At 44.7% G+C, this 23,134-nt stretch overlaps 1 protein-coding gene across 3 annotated transcripts in view; it reads right to left on the reverse strand.

Annotated features, from left to right (window-relative positions):
* PPFIA2 (PTPRF interacting protein alpha 2) overlaps nt 1-23,134 on the reverse strand; it is a 627,181-nt gene that overhangs the window by 3,017 nt on the left and 601,030 nt on the right. For 2 of the 3 annotated variants that reach the window (XM_065422644.1, XM_065422656.1), the window contains 7 exons: nt 22,080-22,280; nt 18,576-18,638; nt 16,882-16,911; nt 10,025-10,200; nt 9,158-9,255; nt 4,414-4,589; nt 4,259-4,327 (listed from right to left, as the gene is read on the reverse strand). In XM_065422644.1, the coding sequence (XP_065278716.1) occupies nt 4,259-4,327; nt 4,414-4,589; nt 9,158-9,255; nt 10,025-10,200; nt 16,882-16,911; nt 18,576-18,638; nt 22,080-22,280 (813 nt within the window). The remainder of the gene's footprint in view (nt 1-4,258; nt 4,328-4,413; nt 4,590-9,157; nt 9,256-10,024; nt 10,201-16,881; nt 16,912-18,575; nt 18,639-22,079; nt 22,281-23,134) is intronic. The other variant, XM_065422651.1, reaches the window with a different exon arrangement.

Consider the following 23,134-nt stretch of genomic DNA (forward strand, 5'->3'; position numbering starts at 1 on the left):
TTCCTACTGTGTGCCAGGCTCCGGCTGCTAGTCCCGGACAGGCTGGGGAAGTACAGGCCTTCTTCTTCTTCTTCGAGTGATTGCTCATGTGTATTCCACAATAGGTGTGCGTGCTCGCCATGTGCACCAATGCCGGAAGTTTTTCCCCTAGCAGTACCCGTAGGGGGGAGCGCCCCCGCACCCCCTGGAATGGCGCCCGCCTGGCGCAGTATAAGGGGAGCTGCACGCTCCCCCCACCCTCAGTTCCTTCTTGCCACCAATGAAGGTGTAGCAGAACTGCTCTGCTCCAGCTTTGCTGTAGCTTGTCCCCAGAACTGTTCGTTGCGTTCAGCGTTAGTACCTGTAGTTAGTTAGTTGTTTAGTTATTCAGTGAGCCCGGGCCAGGACATGCCCCACGCCCCAGGGTTTAAGTCGTGCGGCTCTTGCAGGCATTCTATGCCAAGAAGTGACTCGCATGCAGATTGTTTGCGCTGCTTGGGAGAAACCCATATCAGCGAAAGGTGCAAGATTTGCAAGTCATTTAAGCCTTGGACCAAAAGAGAAAGGGACATTAGGCTCTGAGCCATCCATGATGGAGTTGGTGCTGGCGCTGCCCCCGACCCCGGCATGCCACTCTGAACCAGTACCTGGCACCACAGTGTCGGTATGCGGTGACCCTCCGGTGCCATCGACCAGCCGGCACCACTCCCTGTCCACGGGGCACACCAAGAGGGCCAGGAAGACTCCCTCTTCCCAGCGGGATTGAGAGAAGTCTGGGACAGAGGCTAGACCCATGTCGGGCAGTCCTCGATCCCCACCGGGCCCCAGGCCTCTGACTCAAGTTGAGCAGAGTAGCCCAGCCCTTTCGGGACAGGCCTCTCCGGATGCCATCCATGCCTGAAGCCCTCCAGGCGGCCCGGGACATCATGTCCATGCCGGTGCCGGAGCGCCGTCCATGTCGGCCCCGCGCTCCAAAGGCAAGCCGCTGCTGGGATCTCCACAGTCGCCTCCGGTCTGGTACCGGTCTCGGTCGAGGGAACATTCGACGCCGATCACCGCCCAGCGACCACTCGGGGCAGAGTCCAGGTGGATCGCCCTCGATGCCGACCAGAGTGTCTGGCTGGATCCCGTCAGGTCGGGACTCTCAGCACCGCTCATCCTCAAGGAGTGAATATCGGCAGGACCACAGCGGGTGTCGCCGTCGGTCCTCATCTCGGAGAGGGTACCGCAGTCGGTCATGGCATGGCCGTTCGCGGAGCAGCTATTACCGTCGGTGCCGGTCTGCCACGTCGAGATTGCGGTCCTGTGGCCGTCGTAGATCCTGGCACCACCGCTCCTCCTGGTCCAGAGACAGCAGCAGATCTTATGCCACCCCGGTCTCCATTCGTAGCGGTCCTTCGATGGACCAGGCCAGCCAACCCGGCCAGGCAGTTCCACACCAGGTGCAGTGGCACTGAGCGTCATGGCCAGCCCAATGGTACCAGTGGGCACCGTGGCCTCCAGTGCAGCCCCCGGTGGGAGCTCGCTCGGTGGCCGGAGGTTCGGAAGCACAGTCAGCCCCCCTTTCCAGACCCCCGAGAAAGGAGTCGGTGGGACATATGTCCTCGGCACCGTGCCCAACCAGGTGGTGGACCCTCCGGTGCCGGATGACACCCAGAGCACTGCACCGGCCTCTTCGCCCTGCCCAGAGTAGGTGATTGCGGCCCCGCACCCCTCCATCCCGCAGGAGGACTTCAGGGCCCACCAAGATCTCTTAAAGAGGGTGGCAGCAAGCCTACATTTCCAGGCAGAGGAGATGGAGGAGCCCTCGGACTCCCTGTTTAACGTATTGTGCACATCAGCACCAGGTAGGGTGGCCTTGCTTCTCCATGAAGGTGTGGCTAAGATTTCAAATGCCCTGTGGCAAACACCAGCCTTGTTGGTCCCCATCTCTAAGAAGACGGAATGCAAGTACTTTGTACCCACTAAGGGGCATGAGTACTTGTATACTCACCCAGTGCCCAACTCCCTGGTGGTTGAGTTGGTCAACCACAGGGAACGGCAGGGTCAGCCAGCCCCAACCCCAAAGAACAAAGACTTTCAGAAACTGGACTCTTTTGGGAGGAAAATATATTCATCTTCACGCTTCCAGTTATGAGTGGCGAACCATCAGGCTCTCCTGAGCCTTCCATCCACCGGTGCAAGGGCACAGGGTATTTTCCCTGCTACGACTGGCCAGTTCCTTAAGGGTTTGGACCATCTTTTCCGTATTCTAAACCCCCGGTCCCACAGTGGGACCTAAACCTGGTGTTGGCTCATCACACGCGGCCCCCGTTTGAACCACTGGCCATGTGCTCCTGATCTCACCTCTCGTGGAAGGTGGCCTTCCTGGTTGCAATCACGTCGGCCAGGCGAGTCTCAGAGCTCAGGGCCCTGACCTCCGAGCCACTGTACATGGTCTTTCATAAGGACAAGGTCCAGCTCCGCCCACACCCCGCGTTCCTCCCAAAGGTGGTCTCCGCCTACCACATGGGTCAGGACCTTTTTCTACCAGTCCTCTGCCCCAAGCCTCACGCATCCAGTGAGGAACGCCGTCTCCACACGCTCAATGTGCGGCGGGCTCTGGCTTTCTACCTCGAGTGGACTAAGCCATTCAGAAAGTCCTCACAACTATTTGTTGCCTCGGCTGAGCGTGCGAGGGGCCGGCCGATCTCCACTCAGTGACTTTCCAATTGGATTACTTCGTGCATCCGTTCCTGCTATGAGCTGGTGGGTGTCCCCCCGCCACCCATTGTGAGGGTACACTCGACTCGGGCGCAGGCCTCGTCGGCAGCCTTAGTCGCCCACATCCCCATCCAGGACATTTGTAGGGCCGCCACATGATCTTTGGTTCACACATTCACCTTGCATTATGCGATCATCCCCCAGACCAGGGATGACACCAGGTTTGGCAGGGCTGTCCTCCGTCCTGGGAACTTGTGAACTCCTACCCACCTCTAACAGATATAGCTTGGAATCACCTATTGTGGAATACACACTATGCAATCACTCGAAGAAGAAAAGACAGTTACCTTTCCGTAACTGCTGTTCTTCGAGATGTGTTGCTCATGTCTATTCCACATCCTGCCCTTCTTTCCCTCTGTCGGAGTTGTCTGGCAAGAAGGAACTGAGGGTGGGGGGAGCCGCGCCAGGCAGGCGCCACTCCAGGGGTCGTGGGGGCACTCCCCCCTACGGGTACTGCTAGGGAAAAACTTCCGGCACCGGTGCACGTGGCGAGCATGCACACCTATTGTGACTTGAGCAACACATCTCGAAGAACACCAGTTATGGAACGGTAACTGTGTTTTTCTCTGCATGGGCCACTCCCGAGGCCAGATCAGACCCTCCTCCAGGAACCTCCTCTGGCTGCAGGAAGCTCTGTGGCTGCTGGCTGGGATCCCAGCTCTGACGGCAAAGCTGCCACCAACAGCAGCGCAGAAGTGAGGGTGGCAATATGTGACTCCCTGACAATAGCCTTATGATCACCTCCAGCACCTTTTGGGTCAGGACCCGCACGGTTACAACACCATGAAATTTCAGATTTCAATAGCTACAGTTTTTAAAATCTTATGACTGTGAAACTGACCAAAATGGACCATGAATTTGGTAGGGCCCCATAACTCCTGACCCACCCAGTCCACTCAATTCTTTGCCTCCTACATGGGGGGCTCCAGCTCCCTTAGCCCTTCTAATTGTGTCATCTTAGCTTTTCTCTGCTAGTACAAGAAAGAAAGCTGAAGTAAACATTTAGACCTTAATCCCTCTGATTCTAACATCTCCAACTTTAAAATAACTTCCCTATCTTACAGACCATGGTGAAAATAAATTCATTGGTGTGTGTGTGAGGTACACTCCTACTGTGGTGACAAGTGCCATAGGAAAGCCTATAAGGAACTTAATAATTGCCTATTTAATGCAGGATTTGGAGGGTGTGCAGTATAAGTATGGGACAATGCCCCCACTGTAGATGAAAAGAAATATTGAACTGCTGCCTCATTCTCTGAGCATTGTGCAGCCTGAGGCAGGAGTCCTGTGGGAAAAAATAGTCATATAATTAACACTCATAATGCATATACACAAGGGGCAGCAGTAAGGTTGCACAGGCAACCTTAATTCTGGCATTTCCTAATTTTTGACTATTTGACTTTGTAGCCTTAATAACATTCTTTTAACGTGTGTGTGTGTGTGTGTGTGTGTGAGTGTCCTCCTGAACTTAGTGTGTTGCTTTCAATTTATTAAAGACATAAATTAAATTACTTACTTCATCAAGTTGTCTCTCAGTTCCTAGTGCTAAAAGATTGTTGTATTCTCTCTCAAGGATTTGCCGTGCCTACATATAACACATTAAATAATTAAAATAATTGAAAATTAGCAAAAATAAAATCCAGACAAAGTAAAAGTCAGGAAAGGACTTGCCTGGGTGTTTTGTGTTGGAATCTGTAATAATAAAGCTAAACTGCTGTAATCAAAGTTTTCATCCAGGGCTATAAGTGATCCGTGTACACCACTTTCTAAGACATTATTTGCATATTCTCGTAGTCCAATAGCCTGTATCCAGCGTATGACTCGATCATTGCTCCAGACCAATACATCTACGAACACACACAATATAGTATCAGTTTACTGTTAATTGAACTTTCATAAGCATACAGCTACATGTATCTATATGGTAGTTAACCTACTACACCACTTTCCATACAAGAAATGCTAATACATGATTAAAATAACCTCAGTGGTTTCATCGTTGATACAGAGTCTGGAAAGTTGATTACCTGTGTCTCCATTCCCACTTGCTATTTAAACATACCAAATGACAACCCTCAGCAAACACAGTAGTGTCAGCAAAGGGCTTTACAATTTTCAGAAAAGATTTTACAGGTTCCTGGGAGGAAAAAAAACCCAGTCCCCTGAGGTCCAACCTCAAGGGAAGGTGGGGTGGGATTAGTTAAACATCAACTGAAGTGACATTTTTAGAGCGAGACATGTACATAAAATAGCTAGAGGTCAAAATCTATAGTTTTCTTATGTGCCAGAGGCTAAAAAAAATCCCTTGTGTTGACATTTTTAGTAACTAGCTCTTCTCACTTCTGAAAGCTGTTCCATTAAGAGCTGTGCTAATTAGAAAGCTATGGACAAGTAAAAGAGAGATGAGGTCTTATCTGAGGACTGAGTCAAAAAAAATCTCCACATTAGAAAAAGAGATATTTGTACCACATTCTTAATATTTATTATTTTACTTACATGTGTGATGTTTTGCATCTCTAATCAAAAACAAATCAAAGATTGCTTTTTAATGATCTCCTTAACATCTTAAGTCTCAGGTGTAAATAATCATGAGCCACTGAAGTCGTCAAACAGCAATAAAGTTAATTTAAATGGAAAGCAAAAAGACCAGAATCCTTCCCTGGCTCCTGCATCTGTTTGTTGCACCACCAGCACAAGGAGGCTGGAAAACTGTTAGTTTGGAATTCTTCTGTGAGGAGGACTCCTCAGCTGGTTTAGGGCAGTGTAATTGTTCTTCTTTGAGTGTTTGCACATGTCCATTCCAATGTAGGTGTGTGCGTGCCCCAAGCACAATTTCTGGAATTTTTTCCCCAGTGGGATCTGTTGGGTTGGCTCCAGTGCCCTCTGGTGCTGCACGCTCATAGCACTGGTACAAAGGGCCCTGCCGACTCCGCTTCCCTTCAGTTCCTTCTTACTGCCTGTGAAGGTTGCTGGAACTCCTCATTGCTCAGGCAGTTTTCTCCTAGTGGCTTTTCTACTTCTTTAGTTATTGTAATTTGGTAGTTAGTAGGTAGTTTTTTAATAGATACGCTGAGATGCTCAGTGTTGAGTCCGATTGTGGCTCTGAGGCAGGTCTTAAGGCTGCCTCCATGAGGAAGACCTTTTTGGTGCAGTGTTTGAAGTCCCTGCAGATTTGGCAATGGTCTTTCCTATGAGATTCCCCCAATCACTTGAGACAACTCGAGTGTGGGTCACTCAAAGGCATAGATTTACCACAGGAAGTGCAGGGCTTGAAGCCCAGTGACCGAGGCATGCCCTGGCACTGGGAGGTGGATGATCTCGCTAACTAAGCGCAGAGGCATCCAAAATTGTTGATGTCTCTAGTATCCGACGCATCAGCCCTCAGCTGGGGAATCCACCTAGGGTCCCTCAGGCATCTGGTTCCAAGAAGGGCTTTCCCTCCAGAGCTCAGGGCAGTCCGCCTATCCTGCCAGGCATTTCTACCTGATATTACGAACAAGACTGTTTTGTTTCTCATAGACAATATGACGTGCATATTCTATATGAACAGACAGGGCAGTGAGTGTTCTACCCCCGAGTCAGGAAGCAATCTGACTATGGGAGCTCTCCATTGATCATTCCATCAGCCTAGAAGTGTACTACCTTCCAGGAACGCAGAACCAGCTGACAGATTACCTCAGCAGGTCTTTCTCCTCTCACCACGAATGGTCCCTCCAAGGGATATCTTCCAACGGTGGGGGACTCCCCTCATAGACCTGTTTGCTACCCTCAACAACAGGAAATGCCATCAGTTTTGCTCCCTGTGAAGCTTCAGCCTGGGGTCTCCCATAGATGCGTTTCTGTTGTATACATTTCCTCCTGCATGACTGATTCACAAGGTTCTGATGAAGATCAAGCAGGACTGAGTGTGGGTCATTCTCATAGCCCTGGCGTGGCCCAGGCAACATTGGTTCACCAACTTCTTAGGCCTTTCGGTGGAGGCCCACTATGGCTTTCGGTATACCCAGACTCCTGAGACCATGGTCAGCTGCTCCACCCGATCCTCAGTTCTTTTAATCTGACAGCCTGGAAACTCTATGGCTGAATCCTGAGGAGCAACTTGCTTGGAGCAGGTCCATAGAGTCCTACTGAGCGGTAGAAAGTCCTCCACCAGGGCCACCTACCTTGCAAAATGGAAGTGGTTCTCCATCTGGTCCTTCCAATGGGGAATTCCACCTATGCAGTCCTCCCTGCAGCTCATCTTGGAGTACCTTCTTCTGCTGAAACAACAAGGTCTGGCCCTCTCTTCAATTCAGGGTCATCTAGCGGCCATCTCAGCTTTCCATCCAAATGTTGACAACCAATCTGTTTTTTTGCACAACATGGTGATCAGTTTTCTCAAACGTCTGGAGAGGGTGTATTCCCAGGTCAGAGAACCCATTCCTTCCTGGGATCTGAATCTTGTCTTGTCAAAGGTTACGGGTCCACTGTTTGAGCCGCTAGCAATGTGCTTGTTGTTGTTATACTTCTTCTGGAAAGTGGCCTTCTTAGTGGCCATCACTTCAGCCAGAAGAATTTCAGAGATCCAGGCCCTCACATTGGAGCCGCCATATACGGTCTTCTTCAAGGATAAAGTCCTGTGCCCACACCCATCGTTCCTCCCAAAGGTGGTCTCACAATTCCACTGAAGTCAAGCAATCTTCCTGCCAGTATTCTACCCTAAACCACTTGCAAACAGAGAGGAACAGTGCCTACACTGGATGTTAGACAGGCCCTGGCTTTCTATATACAAAGGACCATATCATTCTGCAGATCTACTTAGCTGTTCATAGTGATAGCGGAGAGAATGAAGGACCTACCCATCTCCGCTCAGAGAATTTCATCCTGGTTTACTTCATGCATCCGAGCATGCTATGAACTCATGGGCATCTCACCCCCCAGCTAATCTGACTGCTCATTGTACATCATCTCAGGCCTCATCTGCCGCCTTCCTAGCGCTATTCAGGATATCTGCAGAGCAGCAACCTGGTCATTGGTGCACATGTTATTAACGCACTGTGCCATCACCCAACAGGCTAGAGACGATGCCAACTTTGGCCACACAGTCTTGCACCCAGCCTGTCCTTGTACTCCGAAACCACGTCCTGTACAACTACTTGTTAGTCACCTACATTGGAATGGACACGTGCAAGCACTCAAAGAAGAAAAAAACAGTTACTAACCTTTCTGTAACTGTTGTCCTTCGAGATGTGTTGCATATGTCCATTCCAAAACCCACCCTCCATCCCCTCTTATCGGAGGCAGTTAGTAAGAAGAAACAGAAGGGGAACGGGGTGGGGAGGACCCTTTATACTGGTGCTATGAACACATGGCACCAGAGGGCATTGGAGCTGACACGATGGATACCACTAGGGGAAAAAATTCTGGTAACTGTGCTCGGGGCACAGCAGGGAATTTGACCTTAAGTCCTCAGCATCTATGTAAGTCTTTTGCATTGGAGTATGATGCCATCTCTGCTGACGCAAGCACAGATTTGGATGTTACAGTTAATTCTGTCCCACTAGTTCTTGTATTGTCAATTCTTCCAAAGAAAGTTGCACTTGAAAAGAGTTAACTGAAAATGTTCTGGTTTCCTTTAATACTAGGCAATGCTTAAAGGAATCAAAGGATTCACTTCTGATAACAGGAAAAAAAGCCTCACTCTTAAGTGCAAGACCTGTATCTTGAGCTTGCATGCTCTCTAGGAAGCCTTATGTAGGAAAATACTGTTTAACAACTATTACGTCATACAATAAACCTTGTTCTTTGGGAACTAACATTATGGGTCAAGGCCTGACACAAAGTGAAATGGCAAGTTGTAAATTTGAAACTGGTGCCTTTTCAGATCTTAAAGACCTGACTTGATGAGAATCCATCCATGTAATTTTATTTAAATATGAGCTGCTTTAAAATTAGGAAACAAAAGCAATGATTTTCTAAAGCCTGATGTTAGGCTCCTAAATTCATGCTTAGGTATTGGCCAGATTTTCAAACATGCTGCACCCAACAGCTCCCATTGAACAGCACTGGAAACATTCTCAGGCAGTTGGACTTACCAGTTTTATGGCCAGTTTCTACTGGCTGACTGGTGCAAAAGGACTGTAGTGAGATCTGGCCCACAGTCCCTGCCCCAAAGAGCTTATGATCCAATTTGGCCAAACACATATACACCAACATATACTTGCAAGAACCATTCAGGAATGTGTCCCGGTTTAGCAAAGTACTTAAGCATGTGCTTAACTGTAAGCAAATGCTTAAGTGCTTTGCTGAATAGGCATGGATTCAAATTTGTGCTTAAAGTTAAGCTCATGCTTAAATCATTTGTTGAATTGAAGACTATAGTTTGAAGTGTCACAAAGAAAAAAAAATCACAATACCCATTCCCTGAAACTGTTACCTTTTATTTCATGCTGACTCACTTCTCTTCTTCTTTCCAGTTCTTTTCTGTCATAATTCAGCCTCTTTAAGCACATGATCCCATACTGCAAACTCGTTCTGTTATTTGAGAGAGAAACATTTACAGAGTAACATAAGACATTTAAAAGAAAATAACATTGTGGATGTGAATGTATTTGAAGTATTTACTATATTTTATATACGGTAGTTCAGTGTGCTCATGTATCAAATCATAGGGGCAAAGAGCCAAAAAACGTAACAGACTAAAAAATGAAATGGGCACAAACAAAAACGAATGGGGTTTAACTAAGTTATCTAGCAGAATTACATTTTACATTAAGAATGTATCCAAAACAGGCCAACAAACTATGTGAACTTAAGTGCACTGTTGAATCAGGATGTAGGCAGGAAGAGGTGTTTATTGTCAAATCAGACAGTAAAGAATGCATCCTTGCAGGAATGGCTGCCTCCTTTGGTAGATGAACCTACTGCCCAGTTGTTTTTTTCCACTGTAATCTGAAGTAGCTTAAACATTTTCTTTATCATCATGTTTCTTGTCTACCATCTTCTGGTGCTGTGCCTTTTAATATATTTTTTTACAATTGATGTAGTGTTACAGTTACATTTATGTATTAAGGCTACTCTCTGCATCATGGAATTGCATTCCATAACTAATCACACTTACAGTTGCTATGTCAAAAGGAACCTCTTTCATTTTCACATAGTTTATTGGTGCTGATTGTTTATATTTTCATGTGGTTGTCTAAAGTTGGAACAACCTTAACACTAAAGCTTTGTTAGCTTAAGCTGCACTGACCATAATATTACATCCACGTGCTCGTTTTGAGCGGCCTTTGTACAAACATACCGATGAAAGCTATCCACCATTTTTAAATGCACGCGGAGATCTTTCTTCGTCAGATGATCTAACATCCTTGCGTCTACCAGGCACTCCATAAAGTAACTTCGGTACTGAGGTAAACCCAGACTGGGGAGCCATTCATTACCAATCCATTCATGGTTCATATCACCATAAGCAAGGGTCTATAGAAAAATAGGAGACTTCACATTTTTACCTATTTGGGTCAATGCCACAGAATGAAGGCAGTGTATCCATCTGCTGTGCCATTTCAAATAGGAGTTCACTGTCTAGGAAATTCACACTGCTTTCTGTAGTAATTCTGACAATACTACCATTTGAGCCTCAAATATGTAACTAAACATGATTAGCTCTCTGTATACATAAAATATTTTTGTTAAATACAAATATGATCTCTCAATAGCATGTCTATCACCTTTTCGAAATGGAAATTCTAGTTGTAATAAGAAATAATTCATTAGAAAATTCACATCATAGCAAAATCAAGAAAATCAGACATATAGATTGAGGGAAATTTTTTACAAGCACTAAGAGAGTTAGAAGGACAATCCTATTGAATTTCAAAGGGATTTGTTATCCTAATGCACCTATGTGCTTTTAAAAATCCTTCCCTGCATTAACACAAGTGATATAATAAACCTTTAGGGTGAAATCCAGGCAACATTAAAGTGAATGGAAGTTTTGTCATTGCTTCAATGGGGCCAAGCTTTAGTTCACAGCTTTCTACATCTTATTTCACCAAGCAATTAGCATTATACATTTGTTGTCCCTCTGAAACAGTGGTTATTTTTAATTGGTTCTTGGCCAAGCCTGCATACCTGCCTCTGCTTCCAGCACCAGAAACAGTAAGTAGCCAAATGCACACCACTAACAATATGTTTAAAAGGGTGACCAACACAAATGAAATGCACCTTGTGGGACTATCAATATGTGCATCCTTGAATAAAGAGAAAAAAATCTTTGGAGAATTCCAAAAAACACTACAATTCAGGAATACTTTCTGTGTTGTGAGATTCTAGTAGAAAACAAAAGTATGTGTGTAATGGGGTGCCTGCCCCAGACTGGGCTCTAAGGGTTTCATAGAGCCCTCGGGAGGCTGTGCAGGAGGCAGCCAATCAGCGCCAATCAGGCCTATATAAAAAGGAAACTTCAGGGCAGAGGAAGGCAGTTCTTTGCTGGGAGCTCAGGGAGGAAGGACTGTGTCCCTGGAGGGCTGAGAGATCTGCCAGCACCCTGGACAGAGCAGTGCTGCTAGCAGGGACCGGGGAAGTGAGACACAGCTCCTGGCTGGCTGCTGGGTTTGCAAGCCGAGGCCCTGAGGCAAGGAGGATGCTGGGGCCACAAGGAAATGGCCTGACAATTTGCTGCAGTGGCCCAAGTGACTGAACAGCGGACTTCAGGTTCCCCGGAAGTGGGGAGCACAGTGTGTGGCACGGACAGAGGGCTGTGTTGCTGAATAGGGCACCGTGGTCCTTGGAGAGATGTGGGTCCTAGAGCAGAAGTGATGGCAGCAAGGCACCACAAGAGGAGGGCGCACTGGCAAACTGATCTAATCCCCAGGACAGCCAGCAGGAGGTGCCACAGTGGTGAGTGAACCCCGTTACAGAGTGTGACGTAAATGCACATTGAACTACTTTTGTATGGTTTATTTGAAGTATATAATCCATATTTTAGAAAGAGAGAGATTCTGCCTTCACTAGTGCTCTGTGCAATCCCATTGAAGACAACCTAAAAATTGCAGGACATTTTTATTTATTTATTTTTTTAGACTCTCTCACTTCTCATAATAAAACACATTTTTGTGACCATTGCTTGTTATGGCAATAGTTTCCTGTCTTATACTTAGATGGTAACAAACTCTTTGGGTCCGAAACTGTCTTTTAGTTATGTGTACACCGTGAAGAACAAAAGAGGGCTCTGATCCCTGACTGGGGTGACTAGTCACTACTCCAATATAAACAAATAATAAATCAATCATCTGGAGTTGTGAAGAGCAGAAATGGGCCTACAGAAGCCTACTACAAGAAACTAGAATTTGGAAAAAATAATTCCTGCACTTGTTCTTGATTAGTAATATTATTGTTATAGCTAACAGAAGGCTATTGATAAAACTGAATTAGAGGATTTAGGTGTTAAAAGTTCTGTTCTTTCAGATACTGAAATGATATTTTGGCTCATTTTGATTAGAAGTAGAAGTGATGCCTACATATGTATTAAAGGATGAAATTGCATATCTTTTACAGCCAAATAAAGATTAGTCTGCAAAAGGCATGCAGGTATATTGTTTCTTTTTTTGTGTTCCAGTTGTTTTGTAAAGTGTGTTGATTTTCAGAACTGGAAACTATACACAGCAAGAAAATAATAAAAAAAAATAATAAAAAAGTTCGCCTGAGTCTGCAACCAGCCTGTAACAATAGCTCTGAACTGTGGTATTAATTTCAATGAGGGTGATTATTCAGAGGCAAAATGATGATAATTAAAATGTTACTATTGTGAACTATCTCACTGCTGATTCTGTGTAAGAAAGACGGACTAGTATATTATGAAGATCTGTGGCAAATCTAGTGAGCGGAGCTTGGTTTGTGAGTATAGTTTGGAAAGGTACCACTAATTTTTTCAGTTTGCCCCCTAAAGTTAATAGGTATAATAGCTAAAATGATGATGCAGAGGTTGACACCTATTCATGAGAGTGAACTGGGTATATATGAAGGGATGTGTCATATGCTGAGGGAAAGAGGGATGCCAAAACGGAGAGAGAGACCTGACAGCAGCTGGACAGACACATAAGTCCAAGAATATAAATATTTGATTCTCTGATATATCTGAAACCATAAACTTGTGCCCTAAATAGGCAAGGCTGCTTGTAGATTAAAATCTATGATTTATATAATTTTACCTTGGATTTTCTCTCCATTTTCTAATAAAACTTCTAATAAAATCCTGTTATTTCGTGTGAGTGTGATGAATTTCAGATAAACATACTGCAGCCAGTCTTAAGAGTTAGCTAAAAGTGGGTCCAGTTCTAGTCAATCTCTTCGTACATGATTTGGATAATGGCATAGAGAGTACATTTAAAAAGCTTGTGGGCAATACCAAGCTAGAAGGGATTGAAAGCGCTTTGGAGGACAGGATTAGAATTCAAAATGATTTGAACAAACCGAAGAAATGATTTGAAGTAAATAGAATTAAATTCAATAAGGACAAATGCAAAGTACCCCACTTAGGAAGGAAAAATCAATTGCACAAATAGAAAATGGGAAATGACTGCCTAGGAAGAAGTACTGCAGAAAAGGATCTTGGGTTATAGTGGATCACAAACGGAATATGTCAACAATATAACACTGTTGAAAAAAATGAACATCCTTCAGGGATGTATTAGCAGGAGTGTTGTAAGTACAGTGGTGCAAGCAGGGCCGGCTCCAGGCACCAACATTCCAAGCAGGTGCTTGGGGCGGCAATCTGCAAGGGGCGGCAATCCGTGTGTTTTTGCCGCCATAGCAGGGCGCCGAATTGCCGCCGCGGACGGCGGGGGCAGTCCGTGTGCCGTTAGGGCGGCACGCGCGTTTCCGCGGTGGCGGCAATTCGGTGGCAGCTTCTATGTTCAGCTGCCCGCGGTGGCAATTCGGCGGCTTCTGACTTCCAGCTGAAGACAGAAGCTGCCGCCGAATTGCCACCGCCGCGGAAAAACGTGCATGCCGCCCTAACGGCACACGGACTGCCCCCGCCATCCGCGGTGGCAATTCGGCGCACTGCTTGGGGCGGCAAAAACAGTAGTTGCCCTGGGTGCAAGTAAGCAGGTACGGTCAGGTACACCGTACCATTAAGATATTTATTGCCAGTACGTTGTACCAGAAAGAACCATTTTCAGAACTGCAAGGCTCCCAGGAACCGCAGCTGTATCACCCCCAGCCCCACCCACAGCCCTTCCACACAGCTGCGTCTCCTGTCTAGGGTCTGTACAGCCCCGCCGGAGGTCAGGGCTGGGGGCAGTACAGCTGCACTGGAGATGCTGCCAGCATGGGGCCGCCAGTGCTCCTTTTGCCCCTGCGGTTCCCGGGAGCCCTGCAGTTCAGAAATCCGTATCCGGTGCAACAGGATGACAGAGCCCACCCCAGTAACGTGGGACGGGGAGAGCATGGGGGGCTGGGGGCGGGGAGGAGTCACATGGGCGGTTACATGCCCCCCCATTAGCTGTTGCCCCCCTTTGTGTCCCTCCCATGAGTCGCCTAGACGTACCGATAAGAATTAAAATCTACTTGCACCACTGTGTAAGTAAGACACGAGAAGTAATTCTTCCACTCTACTCAGTACTGATAAAGCCTCAACTGGAGTATTGTGTCCAGTTCTGGGCATCACACTTTGGGAAAGATGTGGACAAATTGGAGAAAACCCAGAGGAGAGCAACAAAAAATATTAAAGGTCTAGAAAACATGACCTATGAGGAAAGACTGTGTTTGTTTAGTCTGGAGAAGAGAAGACTGAGAGGGGACATGATAACAGTCTTCAAGGGGGGAGGGATAGCTCAGTGGTTTGAGCATTGGCCTCCTAACCCAGGGATGTGAGTTCAATCCTTAAGGGGGCAATTTGGGGCAAAAATCTGTCTGGGGATTGGTCCTGCTTTGAGTAGGGGGTTGGACTAGATGACCTCCTGAGGTCCCTTCCAACCCTGATATTCTATGATTCTAAGTATGTAATTATTATAAAAAGAGGAGGGTGATAAATTGTTCTCCTTATCCACTGAGCACAGGACAAGAAGTAATGGGCTTAAACTGCAACAAGGGAGATTTAGTTCAGACATTAGGAAAAATTTCCTAACTATATGGGTAGTTATGCACTGGAACAAGTCACCTAGGGAGGTTGTAGAATCACTGTCCTTGGAGATTTTTAAAAACAGGACAGACAAACACTTGTCAGGGATGACCTAGATAATACTTAGTCCTTCCTCAGCATAGGAGACTGGACTAGATGACCTACTGAGGTCCCTTCCAATCCTACAATACGGTGATCTATGATTTAAATGGACTTGGTAGTATATGGAGTGGTTTTCAAATAAAATAATAATAATTAATAAAAAAAATCTTTGAAACTGTGTAATATACTGAAAAGCTTCTACATTAATGGTTCAGCTCCAAGAACTAGCACAATTTCCTTGATAGCTGTGTCATCTCAGCATGCTGAACTTTGGGTTATCAAAGTGAAGCCAGTCTGCTCTGACTGTTGATCCTAAACACAATTTGCAAAGGGTATTCTTTCTAGTAGTTCCTGGGCATTTAGCCTTTAGTGTAATTAATAGGGCCTTTCAGCTTCCATATGTGAAGTACATGATGGTTGTAGACTTTACGTGCAGAGCATCTAGGCCCAGATTTTTAGAGATATTTAGGCACCTAACTCCCATTGATTTCAATGGGAGTTAGGTGCCTAAATACCTTTAAAAATCTGATCCCTATTCTATAAATGACACACCCAAAGAACCTCCAAAAATGTATACAAAAATTGTGCAGGCACTTGATTGTACCTTCAGTTACCCCTGCAGCACATACATATTAATGAGGATCCAAGTTTACTATGAACCAACCACAGGATGGTGTCAGGATGCCTCCAGCTGACCTATCATCCTTTCTCCCCCATAGTTTACTGATTGTTTCGTCATAAAGGGGGAGCATGCCATCTCTGTGACTTGGATGGCCTTCCACAGACACTGGTAGCCAGAACAAGAGAGGTCTTTTCTGTGCTAGTAGGGTTTGAAAGACATTGCCAGTAGGAACAGGAACCGTACCTGCACCCTTCACAATAGCCTGACATTAATATCCCATCTGGATAAGCAGCACATAAACTCAGTGTGTTGTGACCTAATTGTCCCAAACTTGGGCCTGTGTTTAGGAAAAGGTATGCTAAGGACAGTGTGGGAAGGATAATGAGGCATGCAGGGCCTTACTACTGACTACATGTACACAGGCCCACCGACAGCAATTCCGGGCCCCAGGGCAGAACACGCAGTGGGCCTGAGCTGCTGCTGACTGCGCTGCTGGCACTCAGCAAGCTGCTGAGCATGCTCTTCCGCACGGCCAGGGCTTCTACATGCCGGGTCAGCTGCCTTTGCCGCTGCCGGTACCACCCCACGCGCACCTAGGAGCCCTGTGGCTTGCCCAGGCGATTTAACAGGGCCCAGGGCTCCCGGCCACCGGTACTGCAGCAGCGGCCAGGGGCCCCTGGGCCCTTTTAAATCACCCGGGCTGCTGGGCAATTGCCCCCTTTGTCCTCCCCTGTTGGCGTGCCTGCATGTACATCCCCCATCCCTTGTGAGCAAACACGTTTCTAACCAATACTGGTATGGTTGGGAGCTGCATCTTGCTGGTGTCGAGGTCATGTAGCAGACATACTCATTCTTTATGAGCATTAGGGACTGCAGAGTAACAAGGCATTTGCAGCCATTGCCATTATTCTGCTTACTAGTGTGTTGTGTTTTACTTCCTCATCATCCCAAGCAAAAGCAAATCATACTAGTGCATATAATGGATATGTGTGCAAAGTATATATGCACAAAATAAAGGATTGTGTTGAGTCTCCTTAAAATATCTGGTTACAAAAGATCATAGCAATTTATATAAAGGAAAATATTTGCTGCAAATATACTGTCGATGTCTTATGTAACAAACCTGTCTAGAAAAGATTGTCTTTGAATTAAAAAGGTAAAAGATACTCATTATACTTAAACTAGTAGGAGGAAATCACAGCATTAGATTCATACAATAGCTGATAAAACGTTACAAGGTTTTCTATTACTATGTTAATTAAATTATTATTAGTCTTCCATCCCAAAAAGTGTAAAGTCAAAAGATTCATACCTGGGCCCAGCTGCCTTCCTCAGACTCTTTCTGTATTATCAGCAAGGAGCCATTAGAAAAGCAGGTAAAAATACAAAAAACACAAGTCAAGAAGCAAAAGGTGATTATAATGCAAATGTTAACAATTCTAGTACAAAGAAAAATGTACAAATAAATAAGCTGATAATGCATTTGACCTAGTGTCAATGGCAAACTGCTTAGCTAAACTACAAAACTGACACCATTATAATTAAGGTTGAGTAAAAAACTTCTTAGTACTGACAAATCAAGAACATATTAAAGATATAAAAAAACCTTCATAGTTTTGTGAAATTTTACAAGTTCATCTCAAACTCCCTTACAAAAGCAGCTACTAAAGTCAAAATTTTGCCATTTTGCCTCAAAATATTGCACATTAGGGGTAACCCACTGTTTTGTTCAGCAAAGTCTCAAAACATTCATAATGTAAAGCTGCGTTTACAGGCAGAATGGTTGAAATTTTGCCCTGATTCAGATCTGTGAAGACTTGTAAAGCTCTCGTGTTTGACTTGCACATACTCAACGGGCAAAGTAACAGTTTCATTCAATTCTGTTAACAGTAACATTTTGTACAACACATTGCAATAAAGCCACTCACTTTCTTGTACCAAAAGTATGTTGTTTTTTCCTGGTCAATTTTCCAGGGCTAGCTCTGTTTGTTGGTGCTAAAGGTGTTGTTATTGTGTTAGTGTTTTCTTTACCAATAATGATAAAGCTGAGAGGCAGCTTGGTTGTAAAAAATAATTGGTAAGGAAATCACTCCCTGAAATTTATAGTGAATATGTAAAACATTATAGCAAATGAAAATGTGTAACAAATCCATCTTTGCTGCATTAAAATGTAGATTTAGCACCTCCCCTGCCATTTATGGGCTGGGCTAACCATAAATTATTCTGAACTGAAGATAAGGTTTCATACATCTTTCTTTTTAAGCTTAGTTAATTGCTTACAAACATGGTCTCATGCTGGCATAGAACAACCTTACCTTTGAAAACAAAAATATAATTCTAACTCTGAAGTTTTGAGGAATGAAAAAAATCTGAGCCATTGACTGGGGGATACATATTGCCATACATTTTAAGTCTCTACCAAAATCAGTAAGACATTTGCCAAAAAATCAGTGGCACAATAGTCACCCTAAGTCCCAGAACTGTGAACAACTTGGTCTGGTTTTCAAAGAGAGAATTCTAGCTAAAGCATTTTTGTCCTGATTACATACTGTTTAGGCTTCCTCTAGATTAACATCTCTCAGTGTCATCATTATTGCAAACTTCTATTTAAAGTGATACTGGCAAGGAGGCTTAGGGGCAAGGGCAGTACTGAAACTGCTATAGACTCATTTTTAACAGACTAGATTTCAAATTGACAGTGCTCCCTTATATTAAACACTCTTCCTTCATATTCAACAGAGCGTGACATTCAAATTAATGTTTCAGAAAACGGAACTACAGCTGTACAGTGAAACTTCAGTACTGTGTGCAAGTTAATATAGTCTCTGTGACTGTAATACATTTGGTATTTTATATTTTAGGGAACTGTTATGTTTTTTCTAACTTTATATTTGAGAAACAGTCTACAGGTGATCTGACAATTGTAAACAACTACATACACTTCAGTTGTGTTCTTGGCATTAAAATAAATATCACTGTTGTTTAAATAAAATTGGAAAGACTAACCGTTTTGGCTGGAGCTGCAAGATTTTCCATTTCTTCATGGGTCACCCAAACATTGCCTGAGGGCTGTTAACAAGGCCCACAGGGAAGCAGGTAGAATCCACATTAGGTAAGCAGTGTTAAAGAAGAAAGGCAGCACCACTGTAAGTTAACAGCGTATAGCATCACAATCAGCACAACCATGTTCTTGCCTCAATCGAACTGCAACTAGAGAGAACTTTAGACAACTTGCTTTATATCTTTCTTCACTAAGATCTTAACAGATGATTGTTTATTAACCAGAAGTGGTGGATGAAATGTCTTACTCCTAATGTGGTGGAAATTCTCTGAATACCATTAAAAAGGAAAGAATAGCAGTTAAAGCAAGTATATCACACAAAGAGCTGACGTAAGCTTTTATGTGGTAACTGAATCCTGAGGAGAGTTCTAATGTGGTGATGAATTTCCAGCCTAAAAATTCTGCACACATACTGCAGTTGCATTGTGATGTAACATAAGATCCCTTTCCCTACAGTTCTGTATGTCAAACATTCTTGAAGAATTTCTTTTAAAAACGTTCGCTTTTCCCCCTCATGCCATTGTTTTTAATAAGGGTTAGAGTCTGACTTGCCCCCGTGTGACCAGGCAGGGAAGTAAGGGGGTTCAAGAGCTGGCTGAGCACACAAGGTCAAAGGCTGCAGTAAATTAACTTCCTTTGGAGAAAGAGAGAGGTCAGAGGACTTCTGACTCACGGTACAGCTGCGTGCCATACATCCCTCAGGGCTAAGTGCAAAAAGCCCAATCTACCCTAATATTTCTAGCCTGAATATGTGACATCTCATCAGGTAAACGTCAATGCTTTTCTTGAGCTGTGTAACTATATATTTTAAAGGTGCCTCAGTAATGGGAATAGAGAAACCGAGATGTTCAGGGTAAAATTTGACTTTCAATGAAACTCAGACTTCTCAGTGCCTGAGCCACTTTTGAAAATGGTACTTAGGTGTGTTTGTTTGAAAATTTACCCTAAGTCATCATGGTTTTTGCTATTGTCTTCAATGAGAGCAAGATTCATCCTTGAATGAGGAAAGCCATCAGATTTTGAGTACATATGCCAGATTCTTAGGGCCAGGTTACTGATAGCAGTACCTTGGATAGTACCACTTCAAGGAGGAGCACTCTGAGTAGTAGAAATCATCTCACTGGAGGAATAAGGTCCTCCTCAAAGTAAGAGTAACAGAATTTGGCCCTTAGCAGTTACTGTAATAGCTGACATATTTTGATTGCATACATAAACCTCTAAAAGATGTTTAAATATCATAGGGATCAAAAACCACCAGTATGGGCACTCTATAGAAAAACTGATTGTGCAGATCAAGTGGTGCAAGTTGTATATGACATCATGACAGCAGAAAATTGAGCAGTGCTGTAAAAAGTCTTATAGCCACCTGATCATGCAGTGACTTACAACTACTGTTTGTTCAAGATACATTTCACTATGACAGATAAAATTCACTTGCTCAGATCTGTGTCTGCAATTGTTTCCTTATATTATGTTACTCAGCAATAGATTTAAAATTTATGTGCAACACAGTTCATGATCATTGAGCATTTAAAATATGGAAATTAAGAAGTTAAGAATATGGAAGTTAAGAGAAGGTAGAGAAATATTCAAATATCCTCACTGTTCAAACAATCTCTTCAATGAAAGAACAAGTGTAATATATTACACTGAACATTTAAAAATCCCCTTAATTCTGTCTCCATATTTCAGCCCAGCTTCCACTTATAGACCTGAAAACAATTTACATAAAACTAACTGTACTTGTATTTGCATCTGACTAAAATTAACATGTATCAGAGGCTACAAAATAGCTTAATCTCTAGAAAGTTCAAAACTCACTTTGCAGACTCAAGAGGTTTGTATACTGGGGTTTGAATAAGCATCCAGACTTTTGGATGCTGATCCAAACCAAGGCTCAGTGCCAGGGGCGGCTCTATGTATTTTGCCGCCCCAAGCACGGCAGTCAGGTGGCTTTCGGTGGCGCGCCTGCGGGAGGTCTGCTGGTAACGCGGATTTGGCGGCATGCCTGCGGGAGGTCCGCCGGTGCCGCACCTTCGGCGTCCCCGCCGCCGAATTGCCGCCGAAGCCGCGGGACCGGCGGACCTCCCGCAGGCACGCCGCCGAAGGCAGCCTGACTGCTGCCCTCACGGCGACCGGCAGGCCGCCCCAGGCATGCGCTTGCTGCACTGGTGCCTGGAGCCACCCCTGCTCAGTGCCCAAATGGAGAAGGGAAAGTGTTAGTATTCCAATGTCCCCCCTTCCCAGGCAGCATTTTGCCCCGGACCCCCTTCATTTTCAATCAGCTTCCCCTTTTCTGACAGGAAAATACTATACAGCATAGGGAGATAAATACTTATACTTATACTATCCTTAAATGTGAGTGTTGTCTTAGGTTTTTCCATTTCTTTCTTTTCTCCCCTTTTCTCTCACTTTGATTCATTTGCTTCATCTCTTTTTCCTGCTGCCTACTGTTCTCCTCTCTTGACTTTCTTTCTACCCTTTTTTCCTTCAGGGTCTCTACCTCTCAGCCTTTTCCCTTCACCTCTTCTGCACAATTCCCATCAGTCCAAGCTCCTTTTCTCTTTCTCTGACCTCCAATATCTCTTTCTAGGCCCAGCTTTCTCACCTTACTTCCAGTCATCTATTTCTTAGCGTTCACCATCTGTCTCATGATTCTCTCCCTTCCTAACTCCCATTCTTTATTTCTTTCCCCACCAGCATGGCCCCTTTGTTCTCCGTCTCCCCACCTCCATGCACACTCTTACCATAACACACACAGGATTCTCACCCTCTCAAATTCACTTCCATTTCTCACCTTTGTTCTCTTTCAAATAGGCTTCTTCCCATCACTTTCATTCTCTCTCCTATATGCACTCTTCTCCTGCCTGCTCTCTCTCCTCCCATCACCCACACCATTATACACAGAAAATAAAACACTTTCTATCTCTCTTCCTTCTTCTCACTACATAGCCACATACTCTTGCTGCCTCTCCTAGGAAGGAAAGATAAGCAGGAGGATACAGCAGATCCAGACTGGGGGATAACTGAAAAAGGTAGAAGGAGGGAGAGGCAAGAATATTCTATGGGAGGAAAGAGCCAGGGCAGGAAAAGTATCTGGTTCATTTGGGGAGAGGATGTGACTTGGAGAAAGGGGAAAATATAATACCTGCAAAAGTACAAGTAAGTTTCCAAACATTAGGTATCTATGCATAGCATGTGTGAGCATTTTGAGGTTTGCCCTTCTCTCATATTGATCACTGAGGTAATTTCAAGGTTAATCAGAAGCACGATGTTAAAAATGTATTTTTTACAGGAAAGTATCAGTGATCAACAAGCAAGGAAAGGCACTTCCACTCTCTTCAGGACAATTCAGACTGATTTTGATTTGGTTTGTACTACAAAACTTTTGCTATGGATTTTGACATAGTGTCAAGTGTGAGAAAGAAAGTTAGCTGAACGTGACTCACTGTTCTAGAAGTGGGAGGAGCTGATGGACTCGTAAGTGATACCATCTCCTGGATTGCTAGTCGGAGCTTTAAGCGATGGAGAGGGTTGCTGATTCCAATTTCTCTCTGAATCTCAGTATCAGACAAAGCAGACATTATGGCTCCACTCTTCACATTTGCACGGCAAGCAGCAACATACCATGCAGGCATTCCCAACCACAGCTGTTGAGAAAAAAGTCACCAGTTTAAGACACTAGAACTCAATTTCTGAGATTTCATACATGATTCAGTTATTAAGACACCTGCCACGTGAATTACTATGGTAATACTCAAGCACTCAAATCACCAGTTTGTGAAAGGCCTTTTTGCGCATGCAGATACAGGCATTGCACAGGCAAAAGTGTGATCAAAAAGTGATTTTGATGTTGTGAAATGGCTTCGGAATTCTGGACCTGAGCACGACTGGAGATTTCACGTTAGCTCTCTAGTGTTCCATAACCATACCAGGAATGTCGAATACAGGCATGTTTCTTAGGGTATGTCTATATTCCAGCTTGAGGAGACATACCTGCACTAGCTCAATGACAGCTAGTGTGTGGAACATTGAGTATACCCACAACAGCATGAGCCACTGATAGGGTAGCTGCCCTGAGTACTTACCTAGCATCTTGGATGGGTTGTGCTCAGGGTGGCTAGCCCCTTGCGCCGTGGCTGCTACACCCTATTTTGAGTGTGCTAGATCAATGAGTGCTAGCACAGGTATGTTTCCTTGAACTGGAACATAAGAATGGCCGTACCGGGTCAGACCAAAGGTCCATCTAGCCCAGTATCCTGTCTACCGACAGTGGCCAATGCCAGGTGCCCCAGAGGGAGTGAACCTAACAGGCAATGATCAAGTGATCTCTCTCCTGCCATCCATCTCCACCCTCTGACAAACAGAGGCTAGGGACACCATTCCTTACCCATCCTGGCTAATAGCCATTAATGGACTTAACCACCATGAATTTATCCAGTTCTCTTTTAAACGCTGTTATAGTCCTAGCCTTCACAACCTCCTCAGAATTTACACCTCCAGC

Source organism: Emys orbicularis, chromosome 1 (assembly GCF_028017835.1).
Source record: "Emys orbicularis isolate rEmyOrb1 chromosome 1, rEmyOrb1.hap1, whole genome shotgun sequence".
Classification (NCBI taxonomy): Eukaryota; Metazoa; Chordata; order Testudines; family Emydidae; genus Emys; species Emys orbicularis.